At 28.4% G+C, this 18,025-nt stretch overlaps 2 protein-coding genes across 2 annotated transcripts; both read right to left on the bottom strand.

The window, feature by feature from the left end:
* Nucleotides 1-1,157: 1,157 nt before the first annotated feature.
* LOC106762141 (auxin-responsive protein IAA9) lies at nt 1,158-6,157 on the bottom strand. Its single transcript, XM_014645877.2, has 7 exons — nt 5,999-6,157; nt 4,568-5,014; nt 4,285-4,499; nt 3,966-4,192; nt 3,709-3,850; nt 2,190-2,251; nt 1,158-1,580 (listed from the first exon to the last, which is right to left on the bottom strand). The coding sequence occupies exons 2-7, from the start codon at nt 4,976-4,978 to the stop codon at nt 1,543-1,545; spliced, it is 1,095 nt and encodes a 364-aa protein (XP_014501363.1). The 5' UTR covers nt 4,979-5,014; nt 5,999-6,157; the 3' UTR covers nt 1,158-1,542.
* Nucleotides 6,158-13,195: 7,038 nt separating this feature from the next.
* On the bottom strand, nt 13,196-14,628 carry LOC106761514 (uncharacterized protein At5g65660). The gene is made up of 2 exons (XM_014645070.2): nt 14,325-14,628; nt 13,196-13,840 (listed from the first exon to the last, which is right to left on the bottom strand). The coding sequence occupies exons 1-2, from the start codon at nt 14,553-14,555 to the stop codon at nt 13,685-13,687; spliced, it is 387 nt and encodes a 128-aa protein (XP_014500556.1). The 5' UTR covers nt 14,556-14,628; the 3' UTR covers nt 13,196-13,684.
* Nucleotides 14,629-18,025: the final 3,397 nt, after the last annotated feature.

Raw genomic sequence — 18,025 nt, 5'->3', positions numbered from 1 at the left:
TTCAACTGATCGATTTTTTCAATCATCTTTTGGATAATCTATCATTCAGCCCATAACTGATTAGACAGTCATACAGTATAATAATAATAATTATAAAAGAAAACATCAATACTTTCAAATGATAATTAAAACTCATCCCTACACAAGTAAATTAAGTTTCATTAAGATTATTTATAAATAAAAAATAATTATATCAAAAGCACAAACAAATACTTATAATAAGTGAATGCATCAAAACAACAATATTCTCAAATATGAAAAGAAAAAATAAAAAATAAAAACTTAAAATAAAACAAAAATATAAGACTGATTTCTCTAATCACAAACCTCTTTCAATTGATAAACCTAATTACCTCCTTCAATTGATGAACCCAATTATTAAAATGAAAAAACTATACCGCAAACTTGATGTCAAAACTTTAGTTAATCCAACGAATCATAAATTATAATTTTACTTAGACAGTAAATATGCCAATAATTTTTTTTCTTTCCTCTTTCAAAACAGCAAAAACACTCTTCTTTTTACCTAAAACACGTAGACAAAATTGGTATGAAGCAAGTGGGTATCTAAAAACAACCCTGTTTTGTTTGGGTGTTTGCATTGAATGTGTCACTTTTGCACATAGTAAATCATGGTAACAACTAACAGCTAAATTTGAAAACGTCAAATCAGCAATCTCTTCCTTTCATGGAGCATTAAGTTGGAAAAGCCCATTACTCAACTTACTTTAATTCCCCATTAGCTGAGGCATGAAAGACACCACTTTGTACGCTAACATAGAACTAGAGCCACAAATGGCTAAAAAATTGCCCATAATGTCACGCCACTGCTGTGTGTTGCTTTGATTGAACAGGAAGATCCATGCACTGGAACCAATGGTCAGAGACTCACATGCTTATCCTACACTCCCCAACAACCATATCCCAAATGTCTTGACAAAATCTAAATACTTCCTGGCAAGGCTCAAATCTCAAAGCTTCACCAAACATACTCTTTTAATGTTTGTTTCAGAAAATATGCAAACAATTCATGATCAGATTCAGAAACATCTGTCTATCTTGGGAGTTCTACCTTTTTGGTGTCAGTTTTTTGTTAGATCCTTACAAACAGTATGCTTTTTTGGGAATGATTTTGATAAGTAGTAAACAGTAGTACATGGCAAGGGACATACTGACATACAGCTTGTTTTTTTCTTTCACAAAAAACACAGAACACCCTGTTGAAGGTATGCTGCAAAATTTACGCATCACAGATCCTTCAACATCATAAAATATAGGTACTCACTCCCACAGTCAAATCTTTGGAGGTTTTGTAAGTTTGAACATAACAATCTTAAAAGAAGTTTGTTAAGCATAACATAAAAGGCAGACATAATAAACAATACAAGGATTGATGCAGCTTAGTATGAGATTCTATCCACTCAAAAACGCCTTCAGTTCTCGCTTCCAAGACACCACGCCCTTGATTTGTTCGCCCCCAATAGCCCAGAGGCTTTTAATACCACAGACAGTTTGATGGATAGAGAGGAACACTGTCACTTCCTAGGTCCTGATTTTGCTTTTTTCAACAGCCCTGGGAGCTGCAAGTTGGCACAAAAAAATCTAAATTCAAACAAGATATGAATAGACTAAACATTCTAGTACGTGTAACTCGGGGACATTGGCAGAAGTTGAAATCAGACAATTGTTACAGTAAAAAAATTTCAACTTGTGTTTCTATGATAATCTACTGATTTCTGCCACATTCATTTTTTTTATAAGCATTTTCGTAAAATTTGAAAAAATTGCTCACTTCTAACCATATCTGGATTCTGAACATAATTGCTCAAGCATTTTTCACATCAATGCAAAATAAATTCATTGGGTATAAGCAATTTGTTTTCAAACTTTAATCTGAACTAGAAGTCTTAGTACTGTAGGTGTAGCCATAAGACTACTTTATTACTAAGATTATAGATATAACTTCTTGTATTCTTGCCACCACCACTGCACAATTGAAATAATTACCAGGCAATTTGATGTTTTTGTTTGCTTATTGATTGTTAAACTATTTAACCATGTTATATATGCATTGAATTGACGAACTCGAGGCTTGTTCCTTCATTGATTTTCCTTTCCTACATACACGATTTTCAGACAAGTATGTTCAAAGCTATACTTATAAGATAGATGTGTTCGATAAAACATACCTAAACCAATGGCATCAGAACTCTTCATGATCCTCAACCTCTTGCATGTTTCAATAAACATCCTGCAAAGAGTTCATACATTGTTTGAAATTCGTTTCCAGGGAAACAAACATTATGCAACTTCATTTCATGAAAGATTAAATTACGCATGCAAAAAGCTTGACCTATATATATGAAAGTGGTTTTTATCAACGGAAAAGTATACGTTATTATTATTAGAAAGGAGTCTCTATTGTTCTTTAAAAGAAAACCTAAATTACATTATGGTTTTACATATCAAAATAGTTAAAAAAAAATCAATCTTACTCCTACAAGTTGCTATTGCTACAAAATCCCGTTACCTCAACAAAAGTAAATCATGATCTCATAAAATTGCATAGTTCTATCACTATGCTCAAGAAATAAAAAGTTGTGGCAATCCCTGGAAAAATATTATCAAGACTGAAATTTATTTCTCCAGTACTAATAATTTAATGTTAAACTACTCATTAACTCGTTATGCATTCAAAAAGTTCCTCTGAAAAATTCATAAACTGATAATAGCACAGGAAGGAGAGTTACACAGCATGTAAGAATATGGAGGTTCATGTGGCATGGACTAACAGTAGATTAGTTTGTTTCCCAACAAACCTCACATGGATAAACTTTGATACCATATTAGAAAATCAATTTAAACCTAACTCATCCTTACAAAATCATCTTGTAATATGAAAATTACTTCCAATTATATATTATAAATAGGTCTTATCTCTAGTTGATCTAGAATTTCGAACAAGAATCCTATATTCCCATGGAAATGGAAGTTGTTTCCTAGTATAATTTCATAGTTTCACCTTTCTTTAAAATGTTTTACTTTGAATTAAAACAAGTTTAAAATTATTCCAGGGAGTGATAAGTATTTACCAACCATATTTGGATGGGACTAATATTCCTAGTAATGGTATTCCCGGAATCTAACTTAATCTTTGATGTCCCCTACAAAACAGGAAATGCATTCCACAGATCCACACCCATAGTTTAAAACTAGTAGCTCATTTCATAAGTTAGTTGAAGTTTCTTATTAAAATAAGCTACAAGTTACTCAAATATGTCTCGTGCACAAACCTTACACGCCAAATCATTTTTCTGCAATTTATTAAAGTTCCTTCCCAGAAAACAGAGATACAAAACACGGATAGAAGAACTAAAAACTGATATGCGGATATGATAAATTTAAAAATTATACAACACGATGCAGCTAAGATTCACCATATAAGGTAATATAATTATCATTAATCAGAAATATTAATTAATATTAAGACAAAAATATATAGACACGGTAAAATACTATATTAATCTAACTATGGAATCATTTTGAAGTTTTAGTGCTTCCTAGCTTCTTTCCCAAGACAAGCTAAGAGGAATCAAAACTATATCATGAGAATACGCTTTTTACGAATATAAAGTTGCTATCACTGAGGACTTTATTCTTTTAAAGAAAAGGCAGTGGAAAAGTAAGTACATATGAGTTAAAACTTACTCCCAGGGAACATCACCCACAAGCATCCAATCACCATCTTTGTCCTCATATGTAAGAACATATTCTGATCCATGAAGAAGGTCCTTCAGCTTGGTTTCATTCAGCATTTCCCTGCCCAGAATTCCATGAGATCCACACTGACCTGTAATCATAACAAAACAAGCAGTAACTGGATCCAAGCAGACTGTCCATGTAAATAATTGAAAAAGGTCAAGTTTTAAGGTCAATTTTTCCTCATAAAACTAATTTAGTCTTACTTATGGTAAAACAGCTAAACATCTTCTCAAGAGCAGAAGATAGTTCTGGATATGTAGAGTAATTATTCAAGTCCACTTTCCTTAAATAGGGAGCACCATCCATACTGACTTTGACGAACAGTGCACCAACCCCTACTTTTTCATCAACTTCTTCATTGTTCTTTGAATTAGTTGCCAATGAATTCTTCCTGAATGATCTTATAGGGGGCCACCCCACAACCTGAGCCCTGAAACACAAGCATTATATGGTTAGAGGTGATTCCCACAGTTAAAACCAACTTCCCAAACTTAATGTGATCGGTTATAGTTTTCCACTTACTTGGTAGCTGGTGCACTGTTATTGTTATTTGCAGAACAACCAATACTTGGTCTAGTTTCATTGGCAGAATGAGGCTCCTTTGCTGTTGCTGCTTCTTTCATTTTGATTTGCTGAGCCCCAGCCTTCTCAAGTGTAGAACCAGGATTTAATCCCAAGTTAGAACCGGGCCTCGGAGAGAGTATAGGATTGTTCTCAGAATCGATTAGGAACTTCCCCTGCATGATAAATTAGGGTAAGGCAAAAATTTAAAAACTACATATCCTTCGAGTGAATTGCTGTTTACCTCCGAGAAGCCATTCATGGCATCTGAAAACCCTCTCTTGTTTCCCAAAACAGCAGTCTTGGTTGAAGAATGGTGATCATCAGTGAGAGGACGCAAAGGAAACAAGGGTTTTTCATCAAATTGAGTTGAGCTTCTTAAGCAAAAATCGGAATCTCTTTCAGGGGACTGTGATCCCGGAAGCCCAAGCCTGAGCTCGGTGGCTTTCAGGTTCAGATTACTTTTAGTGTCTTCTGAGAAAGACGGAACGGAGCTGTCTACAGAAGAACAATCAGATAACCCCATGTAGTTGCGTTCTTTCAATTCTAAGGTATTCTTCAGGCACACACTTTCCATGGTGGTTGATGAGGAAACCAACAAACTGACATTGCTTTTACCCTCCTCCTCTCCTATGCCCAGCAATGGTGGAGACATCACACTTTAACCCAAACCACTCAATTTTTGTATGCCCTATCAAGCAATGACACCATTTCACATTTTTCATAAACCAAACTCGATAATCTTCACTATCTAACTTTACATGCCACAACCTTCAAGATCGGCAAGAAAACGTAAAAGCTACACTGAAAAACAGCTTGCCTCACTTGATTTCTAATCTGTAAACAATCCTAACAAACAATTCATCTCAGAACTTCTACAATGTATTGAACTCAAGTATACCTATGTTCTCAAAATTTCTTTGCTTTATCCCAAAAATGCATGAAATCAGTAACAATCATTAAACTATACATTTATTTAATGTTTTAATTATGCAAATTCCAAATTAGACACACAAAATAATAATAATAATTAAATAAACAATAAATATATTAGAATATATGACAATCTTTTATGGTCACATAGTGTGCAAACAGGGTCATTGTTACTTTTTCTGGTGGAAAAAAGATAAAAAGTTCTCAAAAATAACCAAAAGGATAAATCTTGAGAGCAAAAAATATATAGAGAAATTGATGGCTAAGGAAGAATTCTGGATTCATGAACCATACTCTTCACTCAATCATTTAAATCTTCTGTAAACAAACTTTAGAAAAAGAGAAAAAAACAAAGATGGGTTCTTTATGAGCAGACCTTGAAGAGAGACTAATGGGGGAAAGATCACAAACTATTCAGTATAAAAGAAAAAAAAAAAAACTCTCAAAAAAAGAAGAGAAAGAAAGAAAGAAAAGATCATACTTGTCTGAAAGGCCTGAAAGGAATTTGGGAAAGTATTAAGAAAGATTGAAAACTATCTTCAGCCATTAATAATGGGAAAGACAAAGACGCATGGCAAAGTAAGAGGCATGAAAGCAAAAAGGGTAAAAACAAAGACACACAGACAGAGGGTTGGTTGCAGAAAGGTTCCAGAAATTCAGGGTCCAATTGCTTAGTCCAACCAACATAAGAAAACAAAACGTGGAAGCAAAGCACACAAGCTGCAATATGAAAACATTTTACCTGAAAAAAACAGAAGATCAGAAAGGATGAAGATGAAGAACAGGAAGACTGATTGAAACTTTGAGATGAAGAGAAGCTAGAGAGAGAGAAAAAAAACTAAGGACCCTCCATTGGGCATAAAGTAACTAAAGCTTTTGCTGTCTGATGTGAAACTCCATGCATTAAAATATATGACTTTAATAAAAAGGAAATGCCTCTTGTAAAAAAAAAAAAAAAAAAACTTTTCTTTGTGTAATTTCGAATTTTCCTCCTATGTCCAAGACAAAAGTTGTTTGCTTGCATTTTATTTTAATTTAAATTTATTTATATTTGAGTAAGGTACTGTCACCTTTTTAATAATATTCCGCCGAACATATACTATGGAACACACCTTCAGTCTTGAATGACCCTGCTTTCATGATGATTTATTCTTCTTGTATGAATTGATCTGTGGAAAGTAAGAGCTACATGCCAAAACTTCATTTTAAGACCCAATTTAGTATTTTTCTGATCCAAATTCTGCATAATTCTGAACAATAATAAAATACAAAACTTTATCCAACAGAAAGAAAATAACATGTATCCTATCATTCTGCTGCAAAATATTGTTTTCATTTAATCCGGTAAAGTCGTTAATCGGATGAGTTTTTCAACTGAAAATCTTTGGAGCAATGACAGACTTTTTAACGGGGTTTTATGTCTTTCTATTTTTTTATTTTTTAATTTTCTAAATTTATATATTATAAACCTTTTAAAAAAATCATATTATTTGTAATATAGAACGAAAATTAAATTAGATATCTTTTTTATTTCTTTTATAAAACTTAACATTAGTAAATAATAAAATATTAAAACAGATATAATAAAAAAAATTTTTTTTTTAGATTTTCATAAATTACTACTTGTTTTTTATTTTCAATTTTTTTTATTTTGTTTTTGAAGAAAAAAAGGAATTTAGATGTAATTTTTTTTTTCTAATTTTTACATGTTTTCTTCCATATTTGAAAAAAAATATAAGTCTCTCTTAAAATATTAATGTAATAGTTCATATTATTTTTTTTATTCCATGAGTTTTTGTATATTTATCTTTTATAGATATATTATGTGTTTTTTCATTATAATCGTGGTTTGATTATTACATGTTTTCTTTTACTAATTACGAATTTTTAATTAGATTATGATAAAATTATTTTTTAATTTTAAACTTAAAAAATAATCATATTGAAGAAGAATAAAAAATAGGTTATTTTTATAAGTGATTAAAGGAAAATTAGTTGTGAAAAAAAAAATAAGACAGATTCAACTTTTTTTCTACTATTTTTAAATCTCGTATTAACGATTTAGTTATTCTAAGAAAGGAATCATTTCTTAAAAGGTTTCAAAGAATTATAGATAAATATTTAATATTAACTATTCAAAATGTGATTAAAAGAATATTCTTAAATATACAAATATTCAATAAATAAAAGAGATAAAACTAAAAAAATTATTTAAAATGAATTTTATATCAAATACAATTTAAAACTTATATATTTTAAATATATTATTTTAAATTTTTAAAATTATTTATCAAAATCAGTGAAAATATAATAATGTTGAAATATATATATATATATTTGAAATACTTGTATAGGAAGAAACTCAAAGTGGGTCATTGATCCAGCTCTTAGTAGTAATATACAGAAAATGCTAAGTTAATGCAATTACCATATATGCCCACACAAAGGCAGAAGCATGGATCCCACTCATGCATGTTGTGGGTCATACTTGTAAGGCTCTTAGGTTACACAAAAGGGCAAATAAGGAAAACTACAATCAAGTATTTTAATTATACATTCTTTCATTAGTGCTCTAGGAATACGGCAAACCTGAAAAAGAATCACTAGGCCACCATATTAAATTTCAATCCAACAACACAATTTCATCCAAAATAGGAAACATAAATACAACACCAAAATTTATCAACCTATATACTTCACTGCATTTTAGTAGCCTTTTATTATCTAAGTAATTTACTTTTTTGGAGTATAAATATTTTTTAGAAAGATAATTTTTTTTTATATTTATTTAAAAAGATTAACTCAAGATTTATTTTTAATTTTGATAAATTTCAATCAATATTGAAGGGTAGATAAATACTTATAATATACTGTATAATACTTTTTTAAATATATTCTCAATTATTTATCAGTCTTGTCTTTAAAGTTTTATAATTTCCAGTAAAATATAAAAAATATTACCTTGATTCATCTTGAACTAACTTATACCTTGGTATTTCACTGTTGTATGACAAATGCAACCTTGTTATTCCTAAATAAATAATAATAATTTTTTTAATAAAATAAGATAGGAGTGATTTAACAAAATAAAATGATAAGAAAAGAATGAGTTACTTAGATATAGAGTGAGATAATTGAACTTACTTTTAATTCATTTAGAAATCTAAGATGGATTGGTTAGGCACGTCATTTAGATATAGCTGAATGGTTATCTATTCAGTGAAAAAATAATTAACCGATTGTTTGAATAGTCCTTAATTAATAATCTCAACATAAGATTTATAATATATATGTTTAACAAAGAAATTCAGATAATTAATTTTTGATTACTCATCAAATACTGAATTATTTTTAATAGATTATCACTCATATAATTAAGACAAAAATGAAAGATAACAAACAAGATAACTCGAATGTTAGAAGATTATTAGAAAACTTATCCCATCTTTGGAACTCTTTAAAGTGTTTTGAGTAAAAAAAAATTTCTTACTCGAAACAAAATAATTAAATCAACAATAATTTAGGATGAGTTTATCCAACACTCACAACTAAAATTTAATTAAAATAGATCAATGTTTTACTTAATTGCATTTTTTTAAGTTTATACAATTTTCAAAAGTATAGGTAAAATTATTTTAACTCCCATGTTATCTTTACCGATTAATATACTAAAAAGCAACTAATTTGTAATTTGTCTAACTAAATTATAATTTGTCATTTAAATACCAATCTAGATGGAACAAGTGGTTAAGGATGTATGGGAACTAACCCTCCCTGAGTGTGATTTTGCATTATTCTATGTCTGGTGTCAGCATTCTAAGTTGGTGAATAACCTTCAAATGGTATCGGCATCATGTCCCACAGTAACGAGAGTGTTTTTATTATGGAAAAAGTCTTTTTAACCATTTTTTTTTTAAATTTTTCACAATGCATACGTGACAATCTATTATTGGTCTGTTTCAAATATATTTTTAAAAATAAATTCAAATAAAAACAAGAAAATGTGTTCTGTTGTCAAAAAAATTTTAAAAAAAAGTTGTCAAATTATCATTGTCCTTTTATTATATTATTTTTTTTTCTAAAAAAAATCACCACTTATTGTAATAAAAACAAAATACAGCTTTAAAAATTGAAAAAAATTGAAAAAAATTAATTAAAATTATAAAAAGTATGATGTGAGAGGAAAAAATATCAAAGTGTATGAAAGCATAAAATATATAAATTACGCATAAATTGAAGAGGAAGAAAAGTGAATTGAGTTGAAAGAGGGATGAAGGATTAAAAATAGAAAGAGTGTGTTTGGAGAGAGAGAGGAAAAAGAGTATAAAGTGAAATGATGTTTTGGGAGACAAGAAAGCGGCTTTTAATTTTGGATTGTCGGGTTCAGAGTGCGACATATAACCTCTTCTCTTCACTGTCTCTCTATCACGCTCTCATTTCTGTCACTCTTTTCCACTCGCCAACCACAATGCTCCAACACTTCATTCTCCAATATCCAACCAACCTAACAAAAAAATAAAAGAATAATAATACTTAAATAATATTTTATTTTATAATATTTAAACATAATGTAATGATGCAATTGACTCGCATAAATATTTATGATTATTATTATAAATTATAAAATAATTTTAAACCAATAACAAAAATCATATGTAGATAATATTTAAATGTTATAAAAAAGTGTTATCTAAGTATAATTATCTTATATAAAATAATGATTAAGAAGTGCTACATTTCCACGCTCTGCTGTTAAATAAAACCATGCATCATGTTCAATGTTGGAAGCTGCTGCATGCTAATTATGATATTTCTTCAACACCGTTGGATCTAAACATTCTCAATCATACCACTCACGCCATTCTCAATCATACTATACTTCTATGCCAGTTTCTTCCCCACCTTCATAAGTTTCTTCATACACCTCCATATAAAAAATAACTTTTTTTATTTTATCCTTTTTAAATAGTGCAATTTAGAAATAAAAAAAAACATTAATAACATAATTTAGAAATCATTAACCATATTTGTTCCGAACAATTAAACATACTAAAGAATACGACATACCAAAATTCATTAATTTTCTTTATTTTGAAGTAATTTAAATTTATATGTTGGAATAATATTAACATATTATAATGGAAATTTGGTATTATAGTTATTTTTTGTAATAAGACATCATTATATTATTATTAGTCAAACTTTTATAATATTTTTGAGATACGTATTTTTCCAGTAATAACATATATTCATAATTTATATAGATCTTATAAATATAACTTATATTTTCTAATAAATACACAGTTAATAATCTTATTCTATAAAAGAAACCGAATAAAACAACATTTAATTTTAAATTAGAGATGTTAAATCAAAATCATAAATCAATATTAACTATAACTCTTAACCTTCTAAGTTAACGAATTTAATTTTTAATTAACTGAACTATACTCCAATATAAGTGAACTAAAAATAGTTCAGTTCAATTACTCTGAACTATATTTTAATTCAGTATAATTTTTTTTGAACTAGTTTATAATTAATAATAAACTTTTATAGGTCAGTACAATACATTATACTTTGTTGTCCACTCCTAGATTTTTTTTTTTCATTACTCACTCATATTTTATTCTATTTAATTTTTTTTTCTTCTAAAATAATCTACAATTCTTAAAAAAATTTCAATTCTTCATTTTCAATTTTAGTTATATATATATATATATATATAATTGTCTCAAATTTTCTTACAAGTGGATTTCTCCTCTTTGAGCAGTAAGAGATTCATTTCCAACCAACAAGATTAAAAATGATTTAAAAAAAAGTTGACTTCTGAATTATATTATTTAAAGATTATTTTTTATTTTCAAACCATACAAGAGTTTTGTTTTTTTTAAGATTATATACTCCGGATAAGGACAAATAGGAAAATATTCTTACATGAAAGTGCAGGAAGAAAGTCACTGAAGTGGAGAAAAAAAAACTGCGTACTTCTAATTCACTTCCTTTGACAAATTCATACTACCTTCTGAATCTTGGGCTTTCATATTGGGCTAATGTCGTCCTCTCGAAGACCACGTGCCCAATAATCGCAATACTTTAATTAAATAAAAATAGTTAGGCAACGGCCCCAAAAACAAAAAAAACAAAAAGAGAAATTTCGAAAACACTATTTTTTGAAGACAATGATCATAATACGAATTTTTAAGCCATAATTTATTATGTAAATTAGAACGAGTTTAAAAAAAAAGGCAACTAATCATTTAATCTTAACAAGTTATACAAACTTTACAATGTTTTGTGTCTATATTTAAAAGTTACGAATTTTAATTTTTCCACATACTGTTTTAATTTCTCTAGTCTAATACATTTATTTTTTTAATTTTTAAGTTCTGGTAATCTAAATTTATAGAAACTAAAATAAATTAGTAGTAATGAAATAAAAAGCTATTGAAATTATAACATGAAATTTTAAAACAATGATTTTAAAAATTAATTGTATACTAGTGTTAATTTTTCTTCTAATATAAACATGACGATTATTAAATATTAAATAGGCATATGTTTACCTTAATTTAATACATTTTAGATAAAATTAATGAAATAAAAAAATTATAATTTTTTTTATCATTGTACTAGTTAATACTCATTATATTGAAATGATTATTTATCCTATTAATATAGATTGTAAAGTAGGTGGGTTTTTTTAGATGAAAACATATTACCACCATGAGTAGGAAGTAACTTCAATCATGTGTGTTCTTTAGAATTCACAATTAAAAGAAAATATTTGTTTTTCTCGATTGAAATGGAGATGATTTCTGTATAGTATTCTTGTCTAGTCGAATATTTGTGTTTTTTTTTTCTTGTTATCCGTTTAAAAGAATGACTTGTAGAAAATACTTTGACATTCAAGTCAGAATTTTTCTATGAAGATCTTAAAATAATTCAATAATGGAAAAAGTTATTTTACCTTAAAATTAAACCTCTATTACCAAGTTTATAAGAATTTGATTAATTAATTTATCTCTTAATGATAATTAATATTAACCTTAAGTCTCATTTTAACGTATTAATTAGATTTTAACTTTGGTCTATTGTCATGACTGAGTCCATATTAACATTATTTATTTATTTTTTATTTAACAAACATATCCAAAAAGCATGCGCATATGTGACTTTGAAGGAAAGTCATAACGACTGTACCTTGTTAGATCAATTTTCCTCATTCCTATCAAAAGTCCGTCACTTAATTAAATTGATGTCGATGTCCATAATACAACTCATCGTTGTTATTCATATAAACCATCTCTGGCTTTTTTTTTTGTCCTCGTTTTAACATACACACAAATACACAAATTGAATTAATAAGAAAAAGAAAAAAACACAAGTAGCAAAGTTTGAATTATTAAATTTATCTATCGGTAGAAAAAAACATATCTTCTTAAAATTAATGAATCCATTTAAAGAGGAGTAATAGTAAGATGAAAGAGTTCCACCTTCGTTTCTATCATTTGACACATAATATAAAAATAAAATAATCATTAAAAACTAAATTTTTATTATTAAAATGATAATAATAATATAAAATAAAAGTAGAAATTTGTGTTATAAAATATAATTTCTTCTTACAAAACACTTAAAAGGAAAGAAAAAGAAAAGGAGAAAAAAAATGTTAAAAATAAGTGAAGTTAAGTTTTGGTTATAGAGTGAAAGAAACTTAATTACAAAATTGCATAATTCATTAAGTTAACACTTGTCTTATGTGTCATTATATCATAAATATATTACATAATCCGATTGATATTTACATTTTTCTTTATAATAATAGTTAAAATTCAAAAATTTTAAAATATCTCATTTTCACTATTTTTCAAATAATTACAAAATCTAATATTTACTCTCGTTTTCAGATTTTACATTATTTAATGCAAAACTCGAGAAGAAAAAATGTTATAATGTTGAAACACACAACATATATATTCATTTTTAAAACATTTGTACCGTGGAAATGTTTGAATTGTTTCAGCAAAATTAATTTCCTTAGCTAACAATCCGTATCTCTGCAATCTTACAGAAGGGCCCTGTCGTATTCAAGATCTCGTCACCAACCTGTACCCTGTCATTTAAACCATCTTCCTACCAACCTGCAAATTTTGCAGAAGAGAAAATTCTATGCTATGCTGCAGTGCCTACCAGTGCCATCCAAAAGGAAAGTTATATACAGCTAGAGATGATGATGATGATGATGCACAGCTTTAATTTTCCAATCATTACATCAACTCCGCGAGCTTTTGTTAATCATTTCTCTCAACTCAGCACAAAGTTATCCACAGATGTTTGAGTGTGTAGAGCCGAAATTTCTTGCAGGAACCCGAGATGAGTTTGCTGATTGCAAATTTAAGCAACGCTATACAGTTTTCTACTTTGCTCAGCAAAGATCATTTGGCTCTGCCTTGTGCACATGGATTGTGATCCTTTCATCATTTGTTGGAGGCTGACATGGGCATGCTAAAGCTATGAACTTTGGAACCTCGTCTCCTGGCATCAGCACCGGGAAGCTCTCACCACTGTTCTGTTTCATCATCTGAAAACCCATCAAACAAATCCCATTGGTTATTTATATGTGACAAGTGTAAACCTAAATCAACTTCACAAGATTGGGTTGGGTTGTAGAGAGAGGTTTGTATTCACTTATTAAATGGCTTAAGTATATATATCTCGAGCGGCATGAGATAGGTTCCAATCATGACTCTGATTCCATGTTAGAAATGGAATTTGAGCCTAACTTAATTCCACAAAATTACCTTGTAAGGTGAGGTTTGTATCCATTTATATACATTTAAACTATCTTATTTATAGTCGAGGTGAGACTTCCAACAATTTTCTAAAAAAAAAACAAAAAAAATATTTTATATTAACATTGTAGAAATAAGGCCAATTTATAACGGATATTCATCTTACAAACCGAAACCAATTTTGTAGAATTGAGTAGGTTAAAAGACTCTTTCTAACAATCTGTTTATGTAAAAGCAATAGATGATAAATTAAAACTAGAAAACAATGATTACCAAGACGGGAAAGCCTGGTTTGTGAGGAGGGGGAGTTATGGGTGTGAGTGGCTGAGTGTGATGAGGGAGAGAGGTTATATTCCCAGAAGAAAATGGAAAGAAAGGTCTGAGCTTTTCCCAATGCAAGCAGCAGCAGAAGAAGCTGCAAAAGAAGAACAATACGGCAATGAGAAGAGCTAAGCCAAGAGGGAAGGCAATGGATGCTCCACTTGATGCGTCCTCGATCTCCATTTTTGTTCTCTGCTAGCATTTCACCTGAATGGATGAATGAACGAAGTCTAAGAAAGCATGAGTTTTTATAAGAAAGATGGTGTGAAGGGTTTGATTGGATCGTTGACAAAGGGTGCACTTAGTGGTTAGTGGGGTGTGACATGATTTTTAGAGATAGATGTTTGATGTGACTTTAGAAGCTGAGTTGGTGGAGGTACATTTTCCGTTTAGTACGGAATCAATATGTCACTCTTTTTATTTTACACTATAATTATAATGTTTTTAATATTACTCGTTACGTATTATTAGTAATATGACAATTTTGCATATAAATTATTTCAATTAATTAATTGATATTATTGGAATATGTTTTACTTGATAAATAAACTGATATTTTGACCACTTTTTAACATAAATAGTAAATGAAGAGATTTAAAATGTTTTATTAGGCCATAATGATTAAAATGGAAGGCACATAGTTTGATGAGAATGGGAGTGGCACTTTAAATCCTGTGGTCTGTTGGTAGTTTATTATTAGTGTGTGGATGAAATTAGGAAATGGCAACAAAAGTTGAAAATATAATAAGCAAGCACAAAACCATTATTATTCGTTAATTAATGCTGCTTTTCCATAAAGCTATCCACTAAGTATTATTATTATTATTATTTAAGGTCCATTGAAAAGAAGTGAGTCCACTGTGAACGGTATATAATAATAATGTGTGTCCACCTACCCAACCTTTGTGAGTGGTACATCAGTGTTAAGCACGGCTGCTTATAAAGTCATATTTTTTACATGGAGATTGATATTTTGACAACTCTTTTTTAATAATTTTTTTACAATAGAACACGTATCATTATTTTATTGGTTTGTTTAAATTTATGTTTAAAAAAAATATTTAAAACGGATCAATCATAGACTGTCACATATACGTTGTCAAAAAGTTGTCAAAAAGTTATTAAATGAAACAATAAAGTATTCTTCGAAAAATACCATATATTATAAAACTAATAATATGATATTAAATAATATAACAAAATAAAAATATATCTCAAATAAGTAATAATAATAATAAAGATATACCTTACTGTAAATAAGAATAATAATAATATAGTGATATAATCATATTGTCTATATTTATCAATTGTTCTTAATGTGAAAATATTTGTTCCAATAAAGGTACTTTTGACTGTTCAAAAACTATTAGACTTATTAAGTCTTATTTAATCTCGTTCTTTAACATATTTATTATAAACTCTATACTTATTACCACAAAACCTCTTCATTCTAAAATAAATAATAGTATATTATATAAATAAAGATTGAACGTACAAATTATTTTTAAAACAGTAGTGATAATACCAATATTAAATGTTTTTTTAATAAATCATAATTGGTTACTGTGATTGATTTTACAAATTATTAATCAAATTTACACACAACACAGCACAGAGTACTTCACACAAACTTTAAGAGGAAGGAAACCATTTTTAATAAATTAAAAAACAGTATTCACTGGTCATATGGTTGATTGAGTATATTATAAATTAATCCTTACAGATAGATAACACAACTTTTTTTAACATTACTAATCAAGCTGAAACAATCATAATCTGATTAATTTATATATTTGATGTCTAATTATATGTATGGTATTAGTTTCAAAGTGAAATTTTGACTTTTGTCTACATCAATAATTTATTTTATTATAACTCGATATTTAATATCACCTTAAACATATAGTCTAACAGATTAAAATTAGTTCTAAACATTTAAAATATAACTCGCAATTTGTAATAATTTAATCTAATTGGATTGATATATATACCAAAAAAAAAGGTCAAATTGAATTCTGCAACATCCGTGTAAGAGAGATGATAATATTAGGTCTGAGTCCCTGTCGGAATTGGAAGTCCTAGGTGGATGGCACTATAATCCCTAAACCTAACTTATCAAAAGCTAACTGTCAAGGGAAAATAATTTAAAATATTCAAATATACTTTCTATGTTAAAATATAAAAGAGGAAGAAAATTACTTTTTTTTTACAAATGTTTATATTATCAATAATTTTTAATTACTTAACTATTTAATTTATTTTACTTTTATTTCATAAAATAATATTTTAAATTATTTTTTTATGATTTTTCATTACTTAATTATTTAATAAAATTGATTTTAAAAATATGTTTTAATATTATTTTGTCAAATAATATCATTTAAAAATAATAATAATATTATCTCAAAAAAAATCTACAATAAAACTTATTTAAATTAAGTTATAATATAGATATCGTTATTATTGAATACTCTTTGTGTAAAATTTAAATTAATATTACCTAATAACTAATTACACTAATCACACGTACATAAAATTTCACACAAATAAATAATTATACTGATCATATACACATAAAAATTTGTACAAAGATTATATTTAATTGTTTATTTCAAATGTCATATATATATATATATATATATATATATATATATATATATATATATATATATATATATATATATATATAATATAAAAAACACAATCCATAGTATTCTAAAATTTTAAAAAACATGCACAATGTTTATTATTATTATCTAATGAAAAATAAAGTCATACGGTAAGCAAAGCGAGAGAAGGAGAATGATGAAAACTATAGGACATCTACCATCCTATTTATAGAAATTTGGGAAAGTTGTCAGTTTATTACTGTCATTGTTGAAATCAGTCACAATCAACGGTCCTGATTATAAGATCTTACCATTACTTGAGAGTAAGGTGACACAAACTACAACGAACAACATTGATAGAAGCACTCAACAAATCCCAACGCCAATTGTAATTATCTAGGACTTGGAGGCCCTGTATACCGTAGGTTTGGAAAGCCATGGAAGATAAAGTGCGATTGGATGATCTAAGGCTTGAAATAGCAGGAGCAAGGCGATACCTCGACAAACTAGTTCATACGATAAGGAGCAAGGTCGAAAGACCGATCTTGGTAAGTAACTCCTCTCGGAGCAAAGATAAAGGTAAGTATTGATTAAGTATAATGGGCTGAGATTGGACTGTAATTAAGGTTTCGCTAATCTTAAGTCCATCTCACAGGCTATAAATAGAGGTAAAAGTAAGAGACAGATGATCGCATTTACTGTGCATTTAAGACTATTGCTCTGACCCGTATGAATTATTTGTTGACTTAAGCATCAAAGTATCTTTAATAGGTACCCCTGACCGGTTGGAATAAAGAAGAGATATTGGAGTGAAGACGAGAATAAAATGATAATGACCCGAACGACTTTAGAGAGGAAATTATAAAGGTGTTCGAAGTTACTTGACTTTACACCCGAAACAATTCATAAATTTGTATCAATGATTTGGTTTGGAAATTTGAGAATATTTTCAATGAGGCAATCCCATTATATGTGTGTTTTGAAGGAAGAATTTTTTGTCATGGTGAAATGTTATTTTGGATTCTAGTAAGCATCCATACTCAT

The sequence above is a fragment of the Vigna radiata genome, chromosome 5 (genome assembly GCF_000741045.1).
Source record: "Vigna radiata var. radiata cultivar VC1973A chromosome 5, Vradiata_ver6, whole genome shotgun sequence".
NCBI lineage: Eukaryota > Viridiplantae > Streptophyta > Magnoliopsida > Fabales > Fabaceae > Vigna > Vigna radiata.
This window is presented reverse-complemented; position numbering and strand designations above follow the sequence as displayed.